Genomic DNA, 15928 nt, shown 5'->3' on the forward strand with positions numbered 1-15928 from the left:
AAAACTTCAGAATTAATTTAATATAAGGTAGCAGAATCAGTCATGCCGAGCCAGCAAATGTATGCAGATGTTCATAACTTTTCCCTGATAGTAGCACTTGGGGTGAGTGGGTTGGAGGGAGGGGAGAGGCAGTTTACAGAGGAGGCGTGGCGCATGCAACCCTTCATAAAATTATCCTTACCGGCAAAAAGAAATGAAACCCCCTGTGATCCTATTTTCAGATAGGTGTCTTAGTATATCACATTATGCCTTGTTGATCTGAACGTGTGTTAGATGTTACCTTCTTCTTGACTTTTTACACCTTTCAGATCTGGGTTCCGGCAGCGTCAGTGCAGGACTGCAGTCCCTCAACAATTCTGGCAAGCTGGAGGAAGAGTTTGACATGTTTGCACTGACCCGAGGCAGCAACTTGGCTGATCAGCGCAAAGAGTAAGTGACAGCACCTGCTGCTGCAAATTAGGTGTTGTATACAAGAGTTGCATGCTGGCTGTTCAGGCTTAATAATGAATGTTCATTCATTCATACTCAAAACAAGAGAAGTTTTGCAGGTTTGCATAATGTATAGAAACAGAGGAATTTGGCTTTTGGTGCAAAATATGGTCATGCAGAATTGTCATTTAATTTTTTCAAAAGCAGGACTTGTTTTGCTAGAAACTATGGCCCTCTACCCCTTGATATTTTTTCCATGTGATTAAGCAAATCGATAAGCCCTAAATTCTAGTGTATCACAAGTAGGAAAAGGAGAAACTGAAATCAAGGGTGCTTGTCGGATGAATAGTATGTTTAATAAGAGATACCAAACAAACAAGCTTGTACTCAGCAGGTGTAGTTGAAGCCCGCTAGGGACTTGAGTGCCAGCGCAGAGCCCTTTGGGGACAAATAGTTTCTATTTCCAGTGAATTGCTGTTAGATACTTTGTTTTCCAAACTGTGTTGGCTCAGCCCTTCTTATGCCCAGTTTTTCAGGATAGGAAAAAGGCTACATGTTTGTCCCTGCTCTTTCGCCAGCTTCCATTTCCCTTTTGCATGGTTGCTTGTGGTGCAGGAGTGACTCTTCCAATGTCACACCCATCTTTCATTTTCCAGTCTGAATGTTCTTTGGTGGTGGAGTTCAAGAGCAGACTGTCTGTACTGTTTAAAACCCTGGTCTTTTAGGAGACTGATTTGTTTTGGTTTTGTTTATTGCTGCTGCTGTTGTCCATCCCCACCAGAACTAATGAAGGCAGTCTTGAGTTTTCATTAGCACTTAACTCTCTCCACTACTCTTTTTATTTCCCCCTTGTCTGTTATGTTGTCATTCTCTAATGGCTTCCTGGAATTTTAGCAGCAGTGAAGTGGATAATTTATTGTTAACGGCGTGGGCCAAATGGAGAGCAGAGCTGTGTTTCAGTGCTGCAGATAATACTCCAGGAGAGTAAACACCAGCCATACCCAGTACTTGTATTTTGCTTCTTACGGTTGCCCATGCTTGTAGCCTGGAAAAGGAGACAAACCTCTTCTTATGATGCACCTACTTTACTTAGCATTGCTTCTTTCCATTACAGAATTCATATGATTTTTATATTTTGCTTATAGTATTTTCTTGTACAGTCCCCAGAGGGAAATAGCTATTGTGGTACTAAGTAAATAAATGCATTTTTTAAAATTCTCTGGGGTAACCTAGAGTGAAAGTTTCAAGATTTTGGAATTTCCCTTTCCTCCTTAGTTTTGAAAACAAATCTCACACATACAAAAATGACTTGATCCATGTGGGGAGGGGGGGGTTAAAGCAGGGAATGAATATTCCTGTAAAGAGGAGGTTTGCTTTCCCCTGCACCATACATTATCTGTATCTTAAGTCACATACCTTGTTTGCTCCTGCTGTCCCAGTTGCAATGATCTAGATTTCTTGAGAGCCAAAATGTAAGAGTAGGCCAAAAGTTCTCCAATGAAAACTTTTTGCGGAACTTGGAGACAATTTCAAGGATTCACATCCTTCTGTTCACATCCTTATGCCTTATTTCACAGATACCACATGGCAGTAACAGCTGAAGCAGTCAGTGTTCCTTCTGACAGCCACAGTCTTTTCCCCAGAAGCCTCTTGACATACTATACCGTGATGTACCATTGAGCTGTGGGGGTTTCTGGGAAGAAGGGCCATCAAATGTTTTCCCCAGAATGCTTCCCCTGTGCAACAGGACATCATGGTGGAACATCAAGGGGACGAGGAATTGATGGCCAGTGACTACTGAGTGGATCTTACCTTGAAACATTCCCCATCTCCTTTACTTCCCGCAAACGGGATGAATCTGACACTTCAGCTAAACTCTGCGAGGAAGTTCCTGAGGTCAATTTCACCTCAGCCATGAATTCACCAGTAGGCTTCAGGGCAACCACTATTCTCACAGCCACCCTTTCCCCCTCCACCCCAAATCTGCAATATGGGGTTAATTATAATTGCAACCTATCTTTCAGGTTGGCTGCCTAAAGGATTACTGGGTAGAATTATGCAGAGCACTCTGCAGGCTCAGGAAGTAGTATATAATGCTAAGCATGGTTATTCTGTAGAGGACTTAGGTGTGGAAGATCTGGTCTTTTCCATTGTACTCAGCAAATTCGGCCTTGTAGTTCCGAAACCCACAGATGTGTCTGAGGGAAAAGTCCTAGGCTCAGTAATGCAAACCTGCAAGAAGCCTTTCAGTGACCCCTGCTGATTGTAGAAACAGATGTTTGTTTTGGGCATGTGCGGTTACGCTTGAGCACGAAATGCACTCCACCCCCAACACTTAGCAAACCGGGCTGGGAGCCAGTATCCTTCTAATTGCTGTTGCTGCAGCTCTTTCTGCCGCTGAAAGGGCTTATAATTCTTGACTCACAGATTGCCCTCGCAAAGAGCCAGTTGAGCACACCAGACTCAGGGAGAAGGATGCTGTGAGCCTGTGTACCAGGCTGTCCGAATGTTGTTCTCAGCAAACCGTTTGCTGAGTGCGGAGTGGAGTTGATTTTTGCAGAAACAAGGCAGAGAGCGAGAAGGCTGGAAGCAGCTGATCTTATGTTGAAACCCAACCTCTTGGCGCACACTCCGGCCACTCTCCTCCCAACCCTGGAACTGAGCACTGTTAACTTCTCCAGCAAAACCTGATCCTCCTGTGACGGGTGTGATCTTTCCGATAAAGAGGCTCCTTCTATTTATTCCTCTTTCTCCAACTGGACTATCCGCCTCCTACTTTTAACTTTCTTGCCAGCAAGCCATCTCAGGACTGTCTCTTCTACAGCCCCTCATGCTCTCCTGTGCCTTTTTTTCCCCTCCCTTCCTGCGGCTTCGCTTCCAGACCGAGACCCTTTTTGTGGGCAACCACCACAGCTGGCTCGTGCATCTTCCCAGAGCCCCATGAACATCTGTCTGCAGACTTTCTGGCAGCACCTCAAACCCTTCTTGCCCTTCTGCCTCATCAGCGGCATGGTGGTGGCACTCTACTTCATCCTTGACGCCATTGTGCACAGCGGGCCCTTCACGGACGAGCTCTTCTTTGAAAAGTTTGAGCAAAAGTGGCCCAACCCCTTGGCCCCAGCAGGGAACGGTTCCCGGTGACCATGGGAGGGACAGAGACATGGCTTGGGGGAGCTCACCACTGGGATGTCATCGTCCAAGGAAACTTTGGCCTTCCTGTGTAAGAAATAATCTGCATAGATTGGAGGGTGAGGGCAAAGGGTGGGCAGGGTGGTCTTGAAACTGAAGGTATTTCTTGCAGGAAATGGGGCAGTCGTGATATTTGCAGAGGTCTTGTTGTAGCTGTGCATGCACTGATTAATCAGAAGCAGTTAAGTCTGTCCAAGCCCATCTGCACCGCATAAGTTTGCCCACCGTGTCTCCCGAAACAAAATAGAAATGTGGAGGGATGTAGAATTATTTTAAGGGCATGTGCTTAGGTAGAACAGAAGTGCATTCAGGTTTATGTGCATGTCACAGTTCTGCAATAGTGTAGAAAAAGTGCAGAATGTGACAAGGAGCGCAGAATTTAGTTTTCTGAGAATCCTAGCTTTCTCTTTTTTTCCCCTTTTCATATATAAATGGCACTTTTCTAGTCCCTGTGTCTATAAAGCTCTGCTTAAAGCATGGAGGCAATGTTTGCAGAAATCTCAGGAGGTGGAGAGGTGGTTGGGTTAAAGCTTCGGTGTCCTCCATATTTCCTTGACTCCGCTCATAATTAGCAATAACAGACTAAATCATTCAAGATTGTAAAGATCACAGCAGCTGTTGTACAAAATAAGAGAAGTTATGCATATGTACTTCATTTAAACACTATAGGGTGCAGAAATTTTCTTGGTCCAGAATCTGGAATGTCTGGGCACAGAATGTTTTTTTTAAATTATTATCATTATTATTATTATTATTATTATTATTATTTATTATATGTCCTTACTTTACTTCTACACACAACTCTAGATGTGTGGTGTATATTAGCAATGAAGGAGTTGTGTATGGTCTGAGTATCCTAGTATGCATATAGGGTATGTGATAGACACATTTCCTTATATCATTTTACCTTCCTTCGAACCCTTGAGGGCAGCCCCTCTTTATGTTACAGGTTGGGATGGAGAGAAAGGGCTTGCCTAGAACCATTTGGTTCATGGCTGAGCTTGGATTTGATACCAGCCCCAAAGCTGACACTCACAGCGCTAGGCCATGTTGGCAAAACCCACAATAAACTCTCCCCAGACTCATGGAATATTGGTGCAACTTTAGGGCTTGTCCCTGTTTTAGTGGGCTCTCTAACTAGGCATATATACATGTGTGAGCTAAGGTAGTATAATAGCAAAAGCTTTGGGTATAGATATAGATGAGCCATGCTAAAATCCACTGTTCAGCCATAATGCTCACAGAGCATCCTTTTGGGCAAGTCACTGGTTCTCAGACTAACCTGCCTCGCAGGGATTTGTTTATTATTTGTTTATAAATTGCATTGCTCACTCATGCATTTGAGCACTCATGGCATCCAAATAGATAATCGTCACATTTGTTGGGATTCCTAAGTACAACTGAGACCTACTTCAAAACAGGCAATGTCTAGGTTCCACCCCCTGGAACCTGAAAACCTTTTATAATGCTATAAACTTTTCCATGGCTGTCTGTGACTATTCACAACCGCTCCCCTGCTCTTACCCTGGTGCTCTTTGTTTCTTTCTCTGTTTCGTTCCATCCTCAAGTGATTCCACCCAATCAGCATCACATATTAGACCCAATGGCATCACTGTGCTGCGATTGATCCTATTGGGCTATGAGCTTATGTCACGAAGGGCAAAGAGTGTCCATTTAGAAATAAGTCAGTACTTCAGATAATGATCACTTAGACTATCCTAGCCCATTAGGGCTCTTGCTAGCACATGTGCATCCAGCCTGAAAAATCGCTGAATGGTTAGTAAGTGGCCTTTTGATATTAACATTTTCACAAAAATTATCCCAGCTTGGCCCTGCTGTCAATGAGAGAGTGTGTGGGTTGATGTTCACCAAATTTCAGTCATTCTTCCTTATGACAAAGGATGTATACAATCCTGTGTACGTAGGAAAAGCAGGATCCCCAAGCACATCCATTTTCTATATCTAGTTTCAAAGAGGATGCCATAGCGCACAACCTTCAGTAGCTTCTCCGCTTGGTTTTTCCCTCTTTGACCTGTTTCTCTCTTCCAGGGTGAAGTATGAAGACCCTCTGGCCAGGCAAGGACTAGCTGGAGCCTTGGATGCCCGGCAACAGAACACAGCAGCGGTGAGTTGCTAACTATAAATATATTCCATGAGCACTCAATGTAAAAGATGAACCCCCTGCCTTCTCAAGACATCAGTTGTAGGTCCATGTATACCATGGTGCCCTCCGTATGGGGTTTTTCGGGGGACTACAACTCCCAGAATTCCTGACTATGGACCATGCTGGCTGGAGCTAGTGGGAGCAGGACCTAGGTCATTGCTCACTCAGTTCATCAGAGCAGCTTTGGAGGTTAATTACATAGTTTCGTGTATTTTCCTATCTCATTAACACCTAAACATGGACTCATATCTCCCCTGTCCCCACAGCGGCAGTGGCAGAACATGCAACTGCACACTATTAAATCATAAGTACCTAATCGCACAGCACAAAACAACAACAACAAGCAAGCAAGCATCAGCATATCAAACAGTTTATTTAAGAATTCAGTACATACGGAGAACTAGTAACATTTTGAAACGATTCTCAATCAGTAAGATGAAAAAGTAAAAATAATTATAATTCAGTAATACTCCAGTCATTTTCAGTTACTGCTGATGTGTATTATGGTTCTGAGCTGTAACAAGTTAGTAGCAGCTATCAAAATGCAAGATGTAAAGCCTTAAAAACCTGCAACTAAATAATCATTTTAAAATCACAAAAATACAGTAAAAAGAGGTTGGAGGTGTAATTTCTAGGGGACCCACCCAGGGGCTAATACAGAGGTGGGGGGCCTTTTCCAGTCCGAGGGCCGCATTCCATCCTAAGAAACCTTCCAGGGGCCACAAGCCAGTGATGGGATGGGCTTGCAGTGGTGGGACCAGAGGCAAAGATGGGCAGACCAAAGGATATGACTTGTGCCATCATACTGTAGGCTACATTCCAGCCACACAAAATTAGAGGTTTCTTTCCTCTCTCTCTTGTCTCTCTGTCTCTCTGTCAAGAGATATTATTAAGCCACTTGAGAAGGGTGTGGAGCAGTGTGGCAAGGAATGCAGCCGGATTAGCCCCTGGGCCAGTGCATTGTTAAGTATATGAGGTTGGACTAACTACAATCACACAGGCTTTAAAATCCTGCTTCCTTTCAAGGTCTGGGTTAGAAGGCTAGCAGGCCATCCTTCTTCAACTCAGACCTTCCCATCCATAGGGAAAGAAACTGGTTTGGGGTTGTACACCTTTCCATCTCCAGAGGCAATGCAACTATATCTTTGTGGTCATAAGCCATGAGCTCAGCTTGGGGTTCTCCCACACTCTGTTTGTTTCTCAACAAAAATGGGAAGGAGGAAAGAAATTTTCCAGCTCTCTTTAATTTGTAGGGGGGAGCTGCTCTCCCGTCTGAGCTCATAAGCCCTTTATCCTGGAAGGCACCTGCACTTCTCCCTACCCTGCCCCACATTTCCCACCTTTTCCAGCTGCTTTGAAAGCAAACTCTCTCTCAACTAGCCGGAGCCAGGTGCTTCCACTGATGGAGCCCCAATCGCAAACTGGATGATGCGCCAAGGAATGGTGAGAATGTGTCGCTGCCAAGGAAGAGCAAAATAGAGGCTGCTATGCAAGGGTGTGGTGTTGGCTGAACAGTGTGTGGGGACAGACATCAGAGAAAGTAATGTGGCTGGGCTGGAAGTCAAGCAACCTCTCCCAGTAATAAAATCCACAGTCCGCAAGGCTTCATGGACTGGAGAAATCTTAACACAATGTAAGAAAACAAGGAACCGTTTTTCAGCCCTATATTCTCATCAACATAGTGCAACGGTACAGAATATTTTCCCCTCTAAGGGGGGATTTCCTTGGAGGAAAGTAGTTTGTGGCTGCATGCTCAAAGTGGGCAGGGCCAACACACAGAATGAATGGGGCTAAAGCACGCATATTTAGGTACATCACATGCTTTATGTCTGACACACGTGCCTCTACTTTGCCTTCCTTGTTGTGCACTGAGAAAAGAGCACACAGAATTGAAACATGGCAGTCTGGCCCTGAAGCCAGTTCAATGCAGGTTGGGATAGGGACATATATTGGAATGCCAGAAGCAAAGAGAGGCCTGGCTAGGCTTTCCATACGTCAGGAAAACTCCTGACATGTCCTGGCTTCCAGGTATAAAAATGGCGTTGGGGAAATTTTGCCCAAGCGTCAAAATGTAAGGGAAAACCCGGATATATGAAAAAGCAGTAGAAACAGGTCCAAACGCTTAACATCACTATTTTGGGGGGAGGTCTCCCCTAAAAAGCTCAACAACAATGCTTAACAACCCTTTCAGGTTTCTGCCACTTTTGCTTATTCTCTCCACAACACCCAATAAGAGGAGAACTTACACTAGTAACTTGATCAGTATTGGGCTGTCTGTCATTTTGATTTCTGTGGTTCCAAATTCAATATATACAGTTGAACCGGTGGAAGGAAATGGCTACAGGATTAGAAGACCCATTGAGATGCTTTGTCCAAGGTGTGCCCACACACTGTACCAACTGGCTTGTGTATGCCTGTCTTCCCCCTGTCTTGGAAAGCTCTTCTAGGGATAAAGGAGATATTGGTTTCATTTTCTTAAATTGTGCTGCTCTACCTCAAACCTCAGCACATCTCCAGTTATGCTAACCAGTCTGATGGAGAGCTTTTACCTTGGCAGAGGAAAGAAGGTTAGGCAAGAATAGCTCAGGCTCTTGAGAAATGGCTTTAAAGGGATCTTTTCTTTCTTGGGTGAGATGGAGTCTGACATTTTGCTTTTACTCTTTTTCTTTGATTTGGAAGCAAATTTTCCTACACTTAATAGCAAGAAACTGCTTGCTTTTAATTCTGCTTAAGGTAACCTATGGGAATTACTAGTCGTTCTCTTCTGTGCTCTTGCACGCTTTCTCTCTTTTAAGCAGAAATTCCTTACTGCATTTAAGGATCTGTGAATTTGGGAGATCATCTAATTGCTAACAAGGGCAGGGGAGAAAAAGTTCTTCACAGTGAAAGGGAAAACCTTACTTTTGAAAATTCACTGATATGGAGGTCACTTTTTTCACCTTAAGCAGTTTCCCATAACTTGGGTTAGCACAGGGTCCAATTTTGGAAGGAATCGTTGTAGGAAGTAAGCCTCTCTCCTTGCCATACCTACCTCTTCCTCATTTCCTGGAATTACAGTATAATTCCAGACAATCCAGTGTTATCACACAGGCTCTTCCCTTCTGTTTAGGATGAAGACAGAATTCTGTTAGACTGCATATGCAGGTTATATGCTCAGTAGCAATAGCTCAGCTCTTCACCTAAAATACCAAAGAATTTATGCATGGCCTTCTTTTTCTTTTTTTCAATAGATTTTATTAAAGTTTGATCAGAAGTATACAATGGCTAATATCAAATAGCCAAGAAACTAATCTAAATAAAAACACAATCCAAAAGTAGATTGAAAAGAAAAGAAAGAAAAAAGGCTGGGGGAGGAAGAGGGGGGGAAAAAGAATAGAACTTCCAATTCGTCATCTGTCAGCTACATATAGAAAAATATTCAAGACATCCACTCCAGGATAACACCCAACAATTCCTCTTTATATAAACCAATAATTTCTTCAATCCTCATGCAAATCCACTTCAATTCTTTTTCATGCAAAGGAGTTTCCAATCTTTAGTAAATATATACAATGATTTTTCTCTTAATTGCACATGTCAACTTCACCCTCTCAGCTAAGTCCAATAGTCTTAGCATGGCCTTATGTTTCCATGGGTGTTAAGATTGTATGAGATGCTTTCCTGGGTCCCACCAGGGTCCATAAAGTGATAATCCAGCATTTGGTTCCAGCCATAACTAGACGCCTGCCGCTGACAGTTCACAAGCAGAGCATATGAAGGTCATGGCCATTAGCTGCTCTTTGTCTCAAACAGAGATTATCTTCCATGAAATTGTTTTAAGCAACTTGAAGGTGGCATGCTGGAGATGGGCAGGCACATTCAAGTACCCAAGATGCAGACATGCAGGAAGGCGACCTCCAATGCATGCCATCCACTGAAGATAGCCAGGAGTTCACAGATAGGCCAGGTGGACCCTGCAGGCCAGTCCACCAATTCTGGGCTTACCACCAGACCCAAGATGTGCTCCAAATTGGAGGTGTAAACATAGCAATTTTCTAAAGTGACAATATGAAGGGTGGGGTCCAGATAGCGTTGCATTTAACAATCTCACTGAATTTTACTTTAAAGTGAAACAGACCCTTTAAGAACAGGAAAGGTGAGAGAAAGTGAATGAAGAATCCTTAGCAGATCTGACATGCCACATCCCAATTGACTAATAATCATGTACAGTGGTACCTCGCAAGACGAAATTAATTCGTTCCGCAAGTTTTGTCGTCTTGTGATTTTTTTTCGTCTTGCGAAGCACGGTGTCGGGAAAGTTTTGGAAAAGCTTAAAAAATCACCAAAGTCTTTAAAAACCTCAAAAAAGGCTACCACACCGCGTTCTATGAGTTGCTCCTTGAAGTCAAGTCGCAACTGTATTAACGGTGTTAAGAAAAAGGAAACAAACTTGCAAGATGTTTCCATCTTGCGAAGCAAGCCCATAGGGAAAATCGTCTTGCGAAGCAGCTCAAAAAACAAAAAACCCTTTTGTCTAGCGAGTTTTTTGTCTTGCGAGGCATTCGTCTTGTGAGGTACCACTGTACCTGTTTCAGTGGCGGTAGAGAGAGCATTGAGTGGCATTAACATCAGGAAGTGGTGGAAAAATGTTAAATCCACTGAGGCACTTTCCTGTGTCACTGGAATGTGGTTGAGCATGTGCAGATTTGCTGCTTCCATTCAATAAAATCAGAAGTTTCCAATCCTCTTTGATTTATGGAGGAAAGCTTGAAAAACAGGATGGTGTGTCCTGAATTGACCAGGAATGCAAAAGACTGCAATATTGATATTTTTGAAATGCCATGGCTACAGGGAGTTTGCTCTGTGGTATTTGAAGTTCACTGGAATACATTGCAGCTTGTGAGAGGCATCTTGTCGCAATTCACCAAAATCTAATCCTGGATTTAAAAAATGCTTGCCCCTTCACAATGTTTCATGCTAAGAATCAAAATAAGAACTTTTTTCATGTTGTGTTAATAAAGACTAAAAATCAGCTAGGGCTTCCCAATTGATTTTATTTTATTTATATCCTGCCCTTTCCCCCAAAGTTGCCCAAGGCAGCATAATATTGGATAATACTATGTACGCACGATAGATCTTGTGGCTGAACAACTTTGCCATCTTTGAGGGTCACTTCTGAAACTACTACTTAATTGATATCACCCATGAGACCCAGTCCGTGACGTAGTTGTTTATCAGTGTCATTCGTGGTCAGGTGTAGGCCTAGGCCATTTGAAAGGTGAACCTGAGAATCATCTAACCATTCTCAAGTGATGTTGGAATTAGCTAAGAAATGGATGCCCATCAGATACTGGTCCTAAAAACAGTGCTGAGTAAAATAAGCGGATGTCAGTTAAGAGAGCATTTTTGCAAGGATGGGTTTCATTCCCTTCATTCCTTTCTTTGTTGTTTTCTCTTTCTCTGCCAGGTTCCTGTCCCCCAAGCTGCCATCATGGAAGATATTGAGCAGTGGCTCTCTACTGATGTGGTAAGTAACGTAGCCAAAGCAATTACTTATTAGTGATGGCTGATTATGAACATAGTTATTAGGTGAGTGGTAGAGCCTAAAACCCCAAAGAGCTGCCACCAGTCAGTATCTACAGTACTGAGTTAAATGGACCAGTGGTCTGACATGGTATGAGGCAGTTTTCTATTTTTAAATATCTGTAATAGATGTTCAGCAGAGCTACCTAGAATCAGCCTTTGGGTGTTCTGTCTCTGGAGTTGGGGTCCTAGCTCAGGGGTAAAGCACATCAGAAGGTCACAGTTTCACATCCCTGGCATCTCCATGTAGGGCTGGAAGATGCCTATCGGAAACCCTTTTGCAGGAATAGCCAGTGTGATACCCTCCAGATGTTGCTTCAAACTCACATCATCTCTGATCATTGCCCACACTGATGGGAGTTGGAGTCCAATAACATCTGGAAGACACTACATTGCCTGCCTCTGCGGCCAACTTCACTGAGCTCCATGCATCAGTGGTCTGGCATGTCATTATGCAGTTTCCTATGCTTCTAATGCCCCTTCCCATTCTTACTACTTTGCAAACTACTATAAGCACTTGCTGCTTGCAGTATATTGAACTAAGGTATGGTTTGCATTGCCACACTATCTGCCGTGGGTCATTTCATTTCTACACACCCCAGTCCAGGATTACATCATCGTAAACGCCATACATGACCTGAGTTTCAGTTCTCAAATAACTAGTCTGCCATGAACAAAATGCAGGCCAAACATAGCTGAAGCTGCCTGCCACAGGAAAGTTAGTTGTGTGAATCAGCCTCCTCACTTACTGGCTAAAACAGGGTCTGCTTTTTCCACTGTCTTGTCTGTTCTGATGTTGGTGTAGAACTAATTTCTCTGCATTTCATCCTTTCTGAAAGGCAGTGACTGTTGTTTGACTAAAATGGTAGTTTGGGGAAGTAGACTTTTGGTATCCATATGTCATCCTGTTTCTGCCTTAAAATGCTATCTGTTTCTACTGGTATGGGTGATGGAAACCAAGGTGAGTAAGCACACACTAGTTCCCTGTCCCAATAAAAATGGAATTTTTTGTCCATGTAATTAAGCCCTGCACACTTTCATTTGATCTGCCATAATTTCCACACTTCCTTGTGTTCTCTTTTCTCAGGGAAACGACACGGTGGATCCAAAGGGTGTCACCAGCGAAGGCAAGTTGCTAGCAGACCCTGTGCCCTGCCTTTGAGGGTTACGTTTCCAATGAATTCTTGCAGGCATGGGATGTTGTCTGCTGATTGATTCCATGTCTACGCATTTTTATATATATATGTAAAAAACATTTTCTATGAATGAGCAATCTGTGCAAATGGCTTCTCAATCTTTGGGATTTTTGAAAAATCCCAAAATGGGGCTCTCCTTGCACAGGTATGTTGGGATGTATCGCTCCCATGTTTAATCATGTAGAATGTCCTGCATGAAGGCGTTGTGTTTATAATTGGCACCCCTGAACAGTGAATGTGAACTATCAATCTCCAAATATATCTGGAATTATAGATGTGTCCAGTCCATGGAAACGATTACATAAGAAGCAATGCTCGGGGCTTTTCCAACTCTTGATTTGATTCCTCATTCTCCCTTTTTTCTTCCTTGCCAGAGTTTGACAAGTTCCTGGAAGAGCGAGCAAAAGTGGCAGAACGGCTGCCTACGCTTCCCAGTCCCCCAACTGGGGCTCCTTCCTCCAACAGCAGCTCTGGCCCTCCGCGGAAGAAGGACAAAGAAGAGGAGGCGATGTTTGCTTTATGAACCCTACTGTGGACTGGTGTGCTGTGGTTTCAAGAGGACCTGTGTGCTGCACTGCACTCCTCTTTCTTGGGGTAGGAGAGGAGGGAAGCAAAAGGAGAGTGCGTTGGGGAAGAGACACCTTTCCCCCACCACCCCTTTCCTCTCCTCCTGCCTCCTTTTCTAGGCTGCTTTGGGGTTAGATTAATCATTGCTGCATTTGGGGGCGCAAGAGAGAAACAAGCGGGAAGGGTTTGCAGAGCTGCCAAATGGGTCGCCACCTGGTGAGTCGACGGGCTTGGGTTTCCTCCTTTGTGGGCAAGACAGTTTCGTTGTTCCTTTCCTGATGAAGAGACTATTAAGAAGCCATGCTGGAAATCAGTAGTGGGATCTGTAGTTTCTTACCAGCCCTACAGGCAGTTGCACTGCGTTGTAAAACCGAGCAGCTCCCCTCTGGTCTGTGTCTTTTCCATCCTTTGCCCTCCCCTGGCTGAGCAGGAATGATGGAAACCCTTTGTAATGACCAGAGAACACTGTTGGGAGTAGGGTAACAACCCCAGCGGGCCTCTGTTACAACACTGCCTGTTGTGTAAGGACTGCTTTGAGAACACCCAAGTTCACTGTAGCCAGTCCAGGTACCTGTCTCATGAAGCACCACAGGGAAGGAGGCATATGTCTTCTCAGTGGTACCAAATCCTTCTAAAACTGGGTTCTTCCTGCCTCCTAAACAGGAACATCCAGGAGGCAGCCTCTCATCTGAAATTAATTCATACGGCCCCCATTGATCATGATCTCTCTATCCCTGCCATAACCTTCCCTTAGAGCTCCTCCTCACAAACTATCCCTCTTTGCTGCAGAGGCTGGACACTTTTTGTGCATTATCAGAAAACACACCGAGGAAACAGCGTTCACTGTGTTAATGGGTGGAGCTTGTTGGGGTGAAATACCGAATTATTCCATGTAACTGGGAGACTTGCCTTTTATATTCCTTATTAAAGACAATATTTGACTTCACTAGAGATGTGCGTGCTTTCACTGAAGTGTGGGCCTTGCATCCTGGCATAAAATGCCACCTTGCAAGATGGGGAAGAGGAGGAGCAGGAGAAGATTTTGGGCTTCTGAGCAAGAGATGGTGGCTCTGCATCCTCAACAGAGTCCTATCTGGGAAGGCAGTGGAAGGAAAGGAACAATGGTGCTCTTGCTGGTATCAGACACCATCTGTATTTACTACTAGAGCCATCACATCCAAACTAAAAATAATTACTCTCTCTCTCACACTTTTAATATTTTATTTCATTTCAAAGTTACACTTCATCATTCAACAGTTATAATCCTATTCTACAACATCGATGAATTCCCACTCACCCAACCTCAGTGTTTATAATTGCAATTACATGCAATGGTGTTTTTAAAATTCCATCATACCCAGTTTCATCCTTTTAAACAAAGTTCTTATATGTTCTGCTATATATATTTTTCTTAGACTTCAAACCCCACTGTGGACTTTGCATATGAGAAGTTTTATTTTAGATAGACCAGAAAAGGTTTTCAGTCCTCCTTGAAAGATTCTAAACTTGTGGCTCTTATCACCGCTATCAGTTTTGCCATCTCTGTGTATTCCATGATTTTCATCAGCCATTACTCCTGATTGTAGGCCTGGAGAGCATAAGATTTCTGTCCAGCCAGAGCTTTCCATTCATGGCTGCTGAACTAGTTCCCTGCGGTGGGGATGGAGGGGCCAAGCCACAGTGCCTCTTAAAATGGCTCTAGGAAATTGTCTTCCACTAAGCCATTCAACCAGGCACCATCGCCAGGGGCTCAGGGCTCAGGGAAAGCCAATGTTCATAGGCAGCAGCTTCACCCTTTTATACTTTTCTCACACAAAAAAGTACTTCTGCTTAGAGCTGGAAACCCAATAAATCAGTGTACAGAGTGTACATAAAGTTACACATTATTTCACTACATGTAGGCATGCCACTATATGCTAAGAGATAATGGCCAATCGCAACCTATCCTCTTGCATAAGTGCTGGGAAATACATCCGGGTAAGACTGCCACTTCTTGTGACAGATTTAAAAGTTTTGCACTTTTTCTCTATGCAGAAATCTTGCCCTTTGTCCATGTAAAAGAGCTTGCGTCCAAAATAAACAGGCCAGCAGAGGTCAGCAGAGCTGTACTATGCACAGAGCAGCATACTGTTCTTGGACAAATCCTTGCAGTTCTTTGTCTTCCTCCTCTTATGGATTACCTTGCATATGATCGTGTGCCTATTTTGCGTTTCAGGCAAGCTATTGCAGGATTTTTATGTTCTAAAAACGTTTAAGACTACTTCTCCAAGCTGAGGAAAACAGCTCCTATGTTATTTCTGCCTTGTAAAGAATTTGTGAAGGTACAAGAGCTCTACCAGAAAACAGAGGCAGCAGTACCCAATTTGACTGCTGAGAATGCTTGACGTGTCACAGCACAAATTTCAGAAAGCAGAAGCAAAACTGCAAATGTCATTTTAAAATATTAAGCAATTTTATAATACAGCAAAGCTGGCTCATTATTTTGAGGGTAACTACAGTTTTGCAACACTGGCTGCGTTCACATAAGGGGCAATCCTTTAGGAGCTTTGCATTTAATACTTCGGGTACAAATATATGATTACAGTAATTGGAATAATATGAAAAGGCGGTTAAGTTTCACCCTAAATGTTGATGTGCCAATGTTGGGCTACTTTCCAACTCTACAATTCTATGATTCTGTAAACATTGGGCAAAGCAATTCTATACTTGCATTGTTCTGGCACCAGAGATGTGTTGTTACAGGGTCAATAGAACTGCTGCTGCTGTATCCAATGGTCCGGTTCACACACAACGCTAAACCATGGTTCATTAAATCATAACT

General features: G+C 43.5%; 1 protein-coding gene across 4 annotated transcripts in view; it reads left to right on the forward strand.

Moving 5' to 3' along the window:
• The window catches only part of TOM1 (target of myb1 membrane trafficking protein), a 30188-nt gene extending 16135 nt beyond the window's left edge, over positions 1–14053 (forward strand). For 3 of the 4 annotated variants that reach the window (XM_080971737.1, XM_080971738.1, XM_080971740.1), the window contains exons 11-16: positions 309–429; positions 5668–5743; positions 7163–7225; positions 11229–11288; positions 12432–12471; positions 12915–14053. In XM_080971737.1, coding sequence (XP_080827863.1) covers positions 309–429; positions 5668–5743; positions 7163–7225; positions 11229–11288; positions 12432–12471; positions 12915–13063 — 509 coding nt within the window. In that variant the 3' untranslated portion in view covers positions 13064–14053. The remainder of the gene's footprint in view (positions 1–308; positions 430–5667; positions 5744–7162; positions 7226–11228; positions 11289–12431; positions 12472–12914) is intronic. The other variant, XM_080971739.1, reaches the window with a different exon arrangement.
• The last annotated feature ends 1875 nt before the right edge of the window (positions 14054–15928 follow it).

This window comes from Podarcis pityusensis, assembly GCF_964106645.2.
Source record: "Podarcis pityusensis genome assembly, chromosome: 10".
NCBI classification, from domain to species: domain Eukaryota; kingdom Metazoa; phylum Chordata; class Lepidosauria; order Squamata; family Lacertidae; genus Podarcis; species Podarcis pityusensis.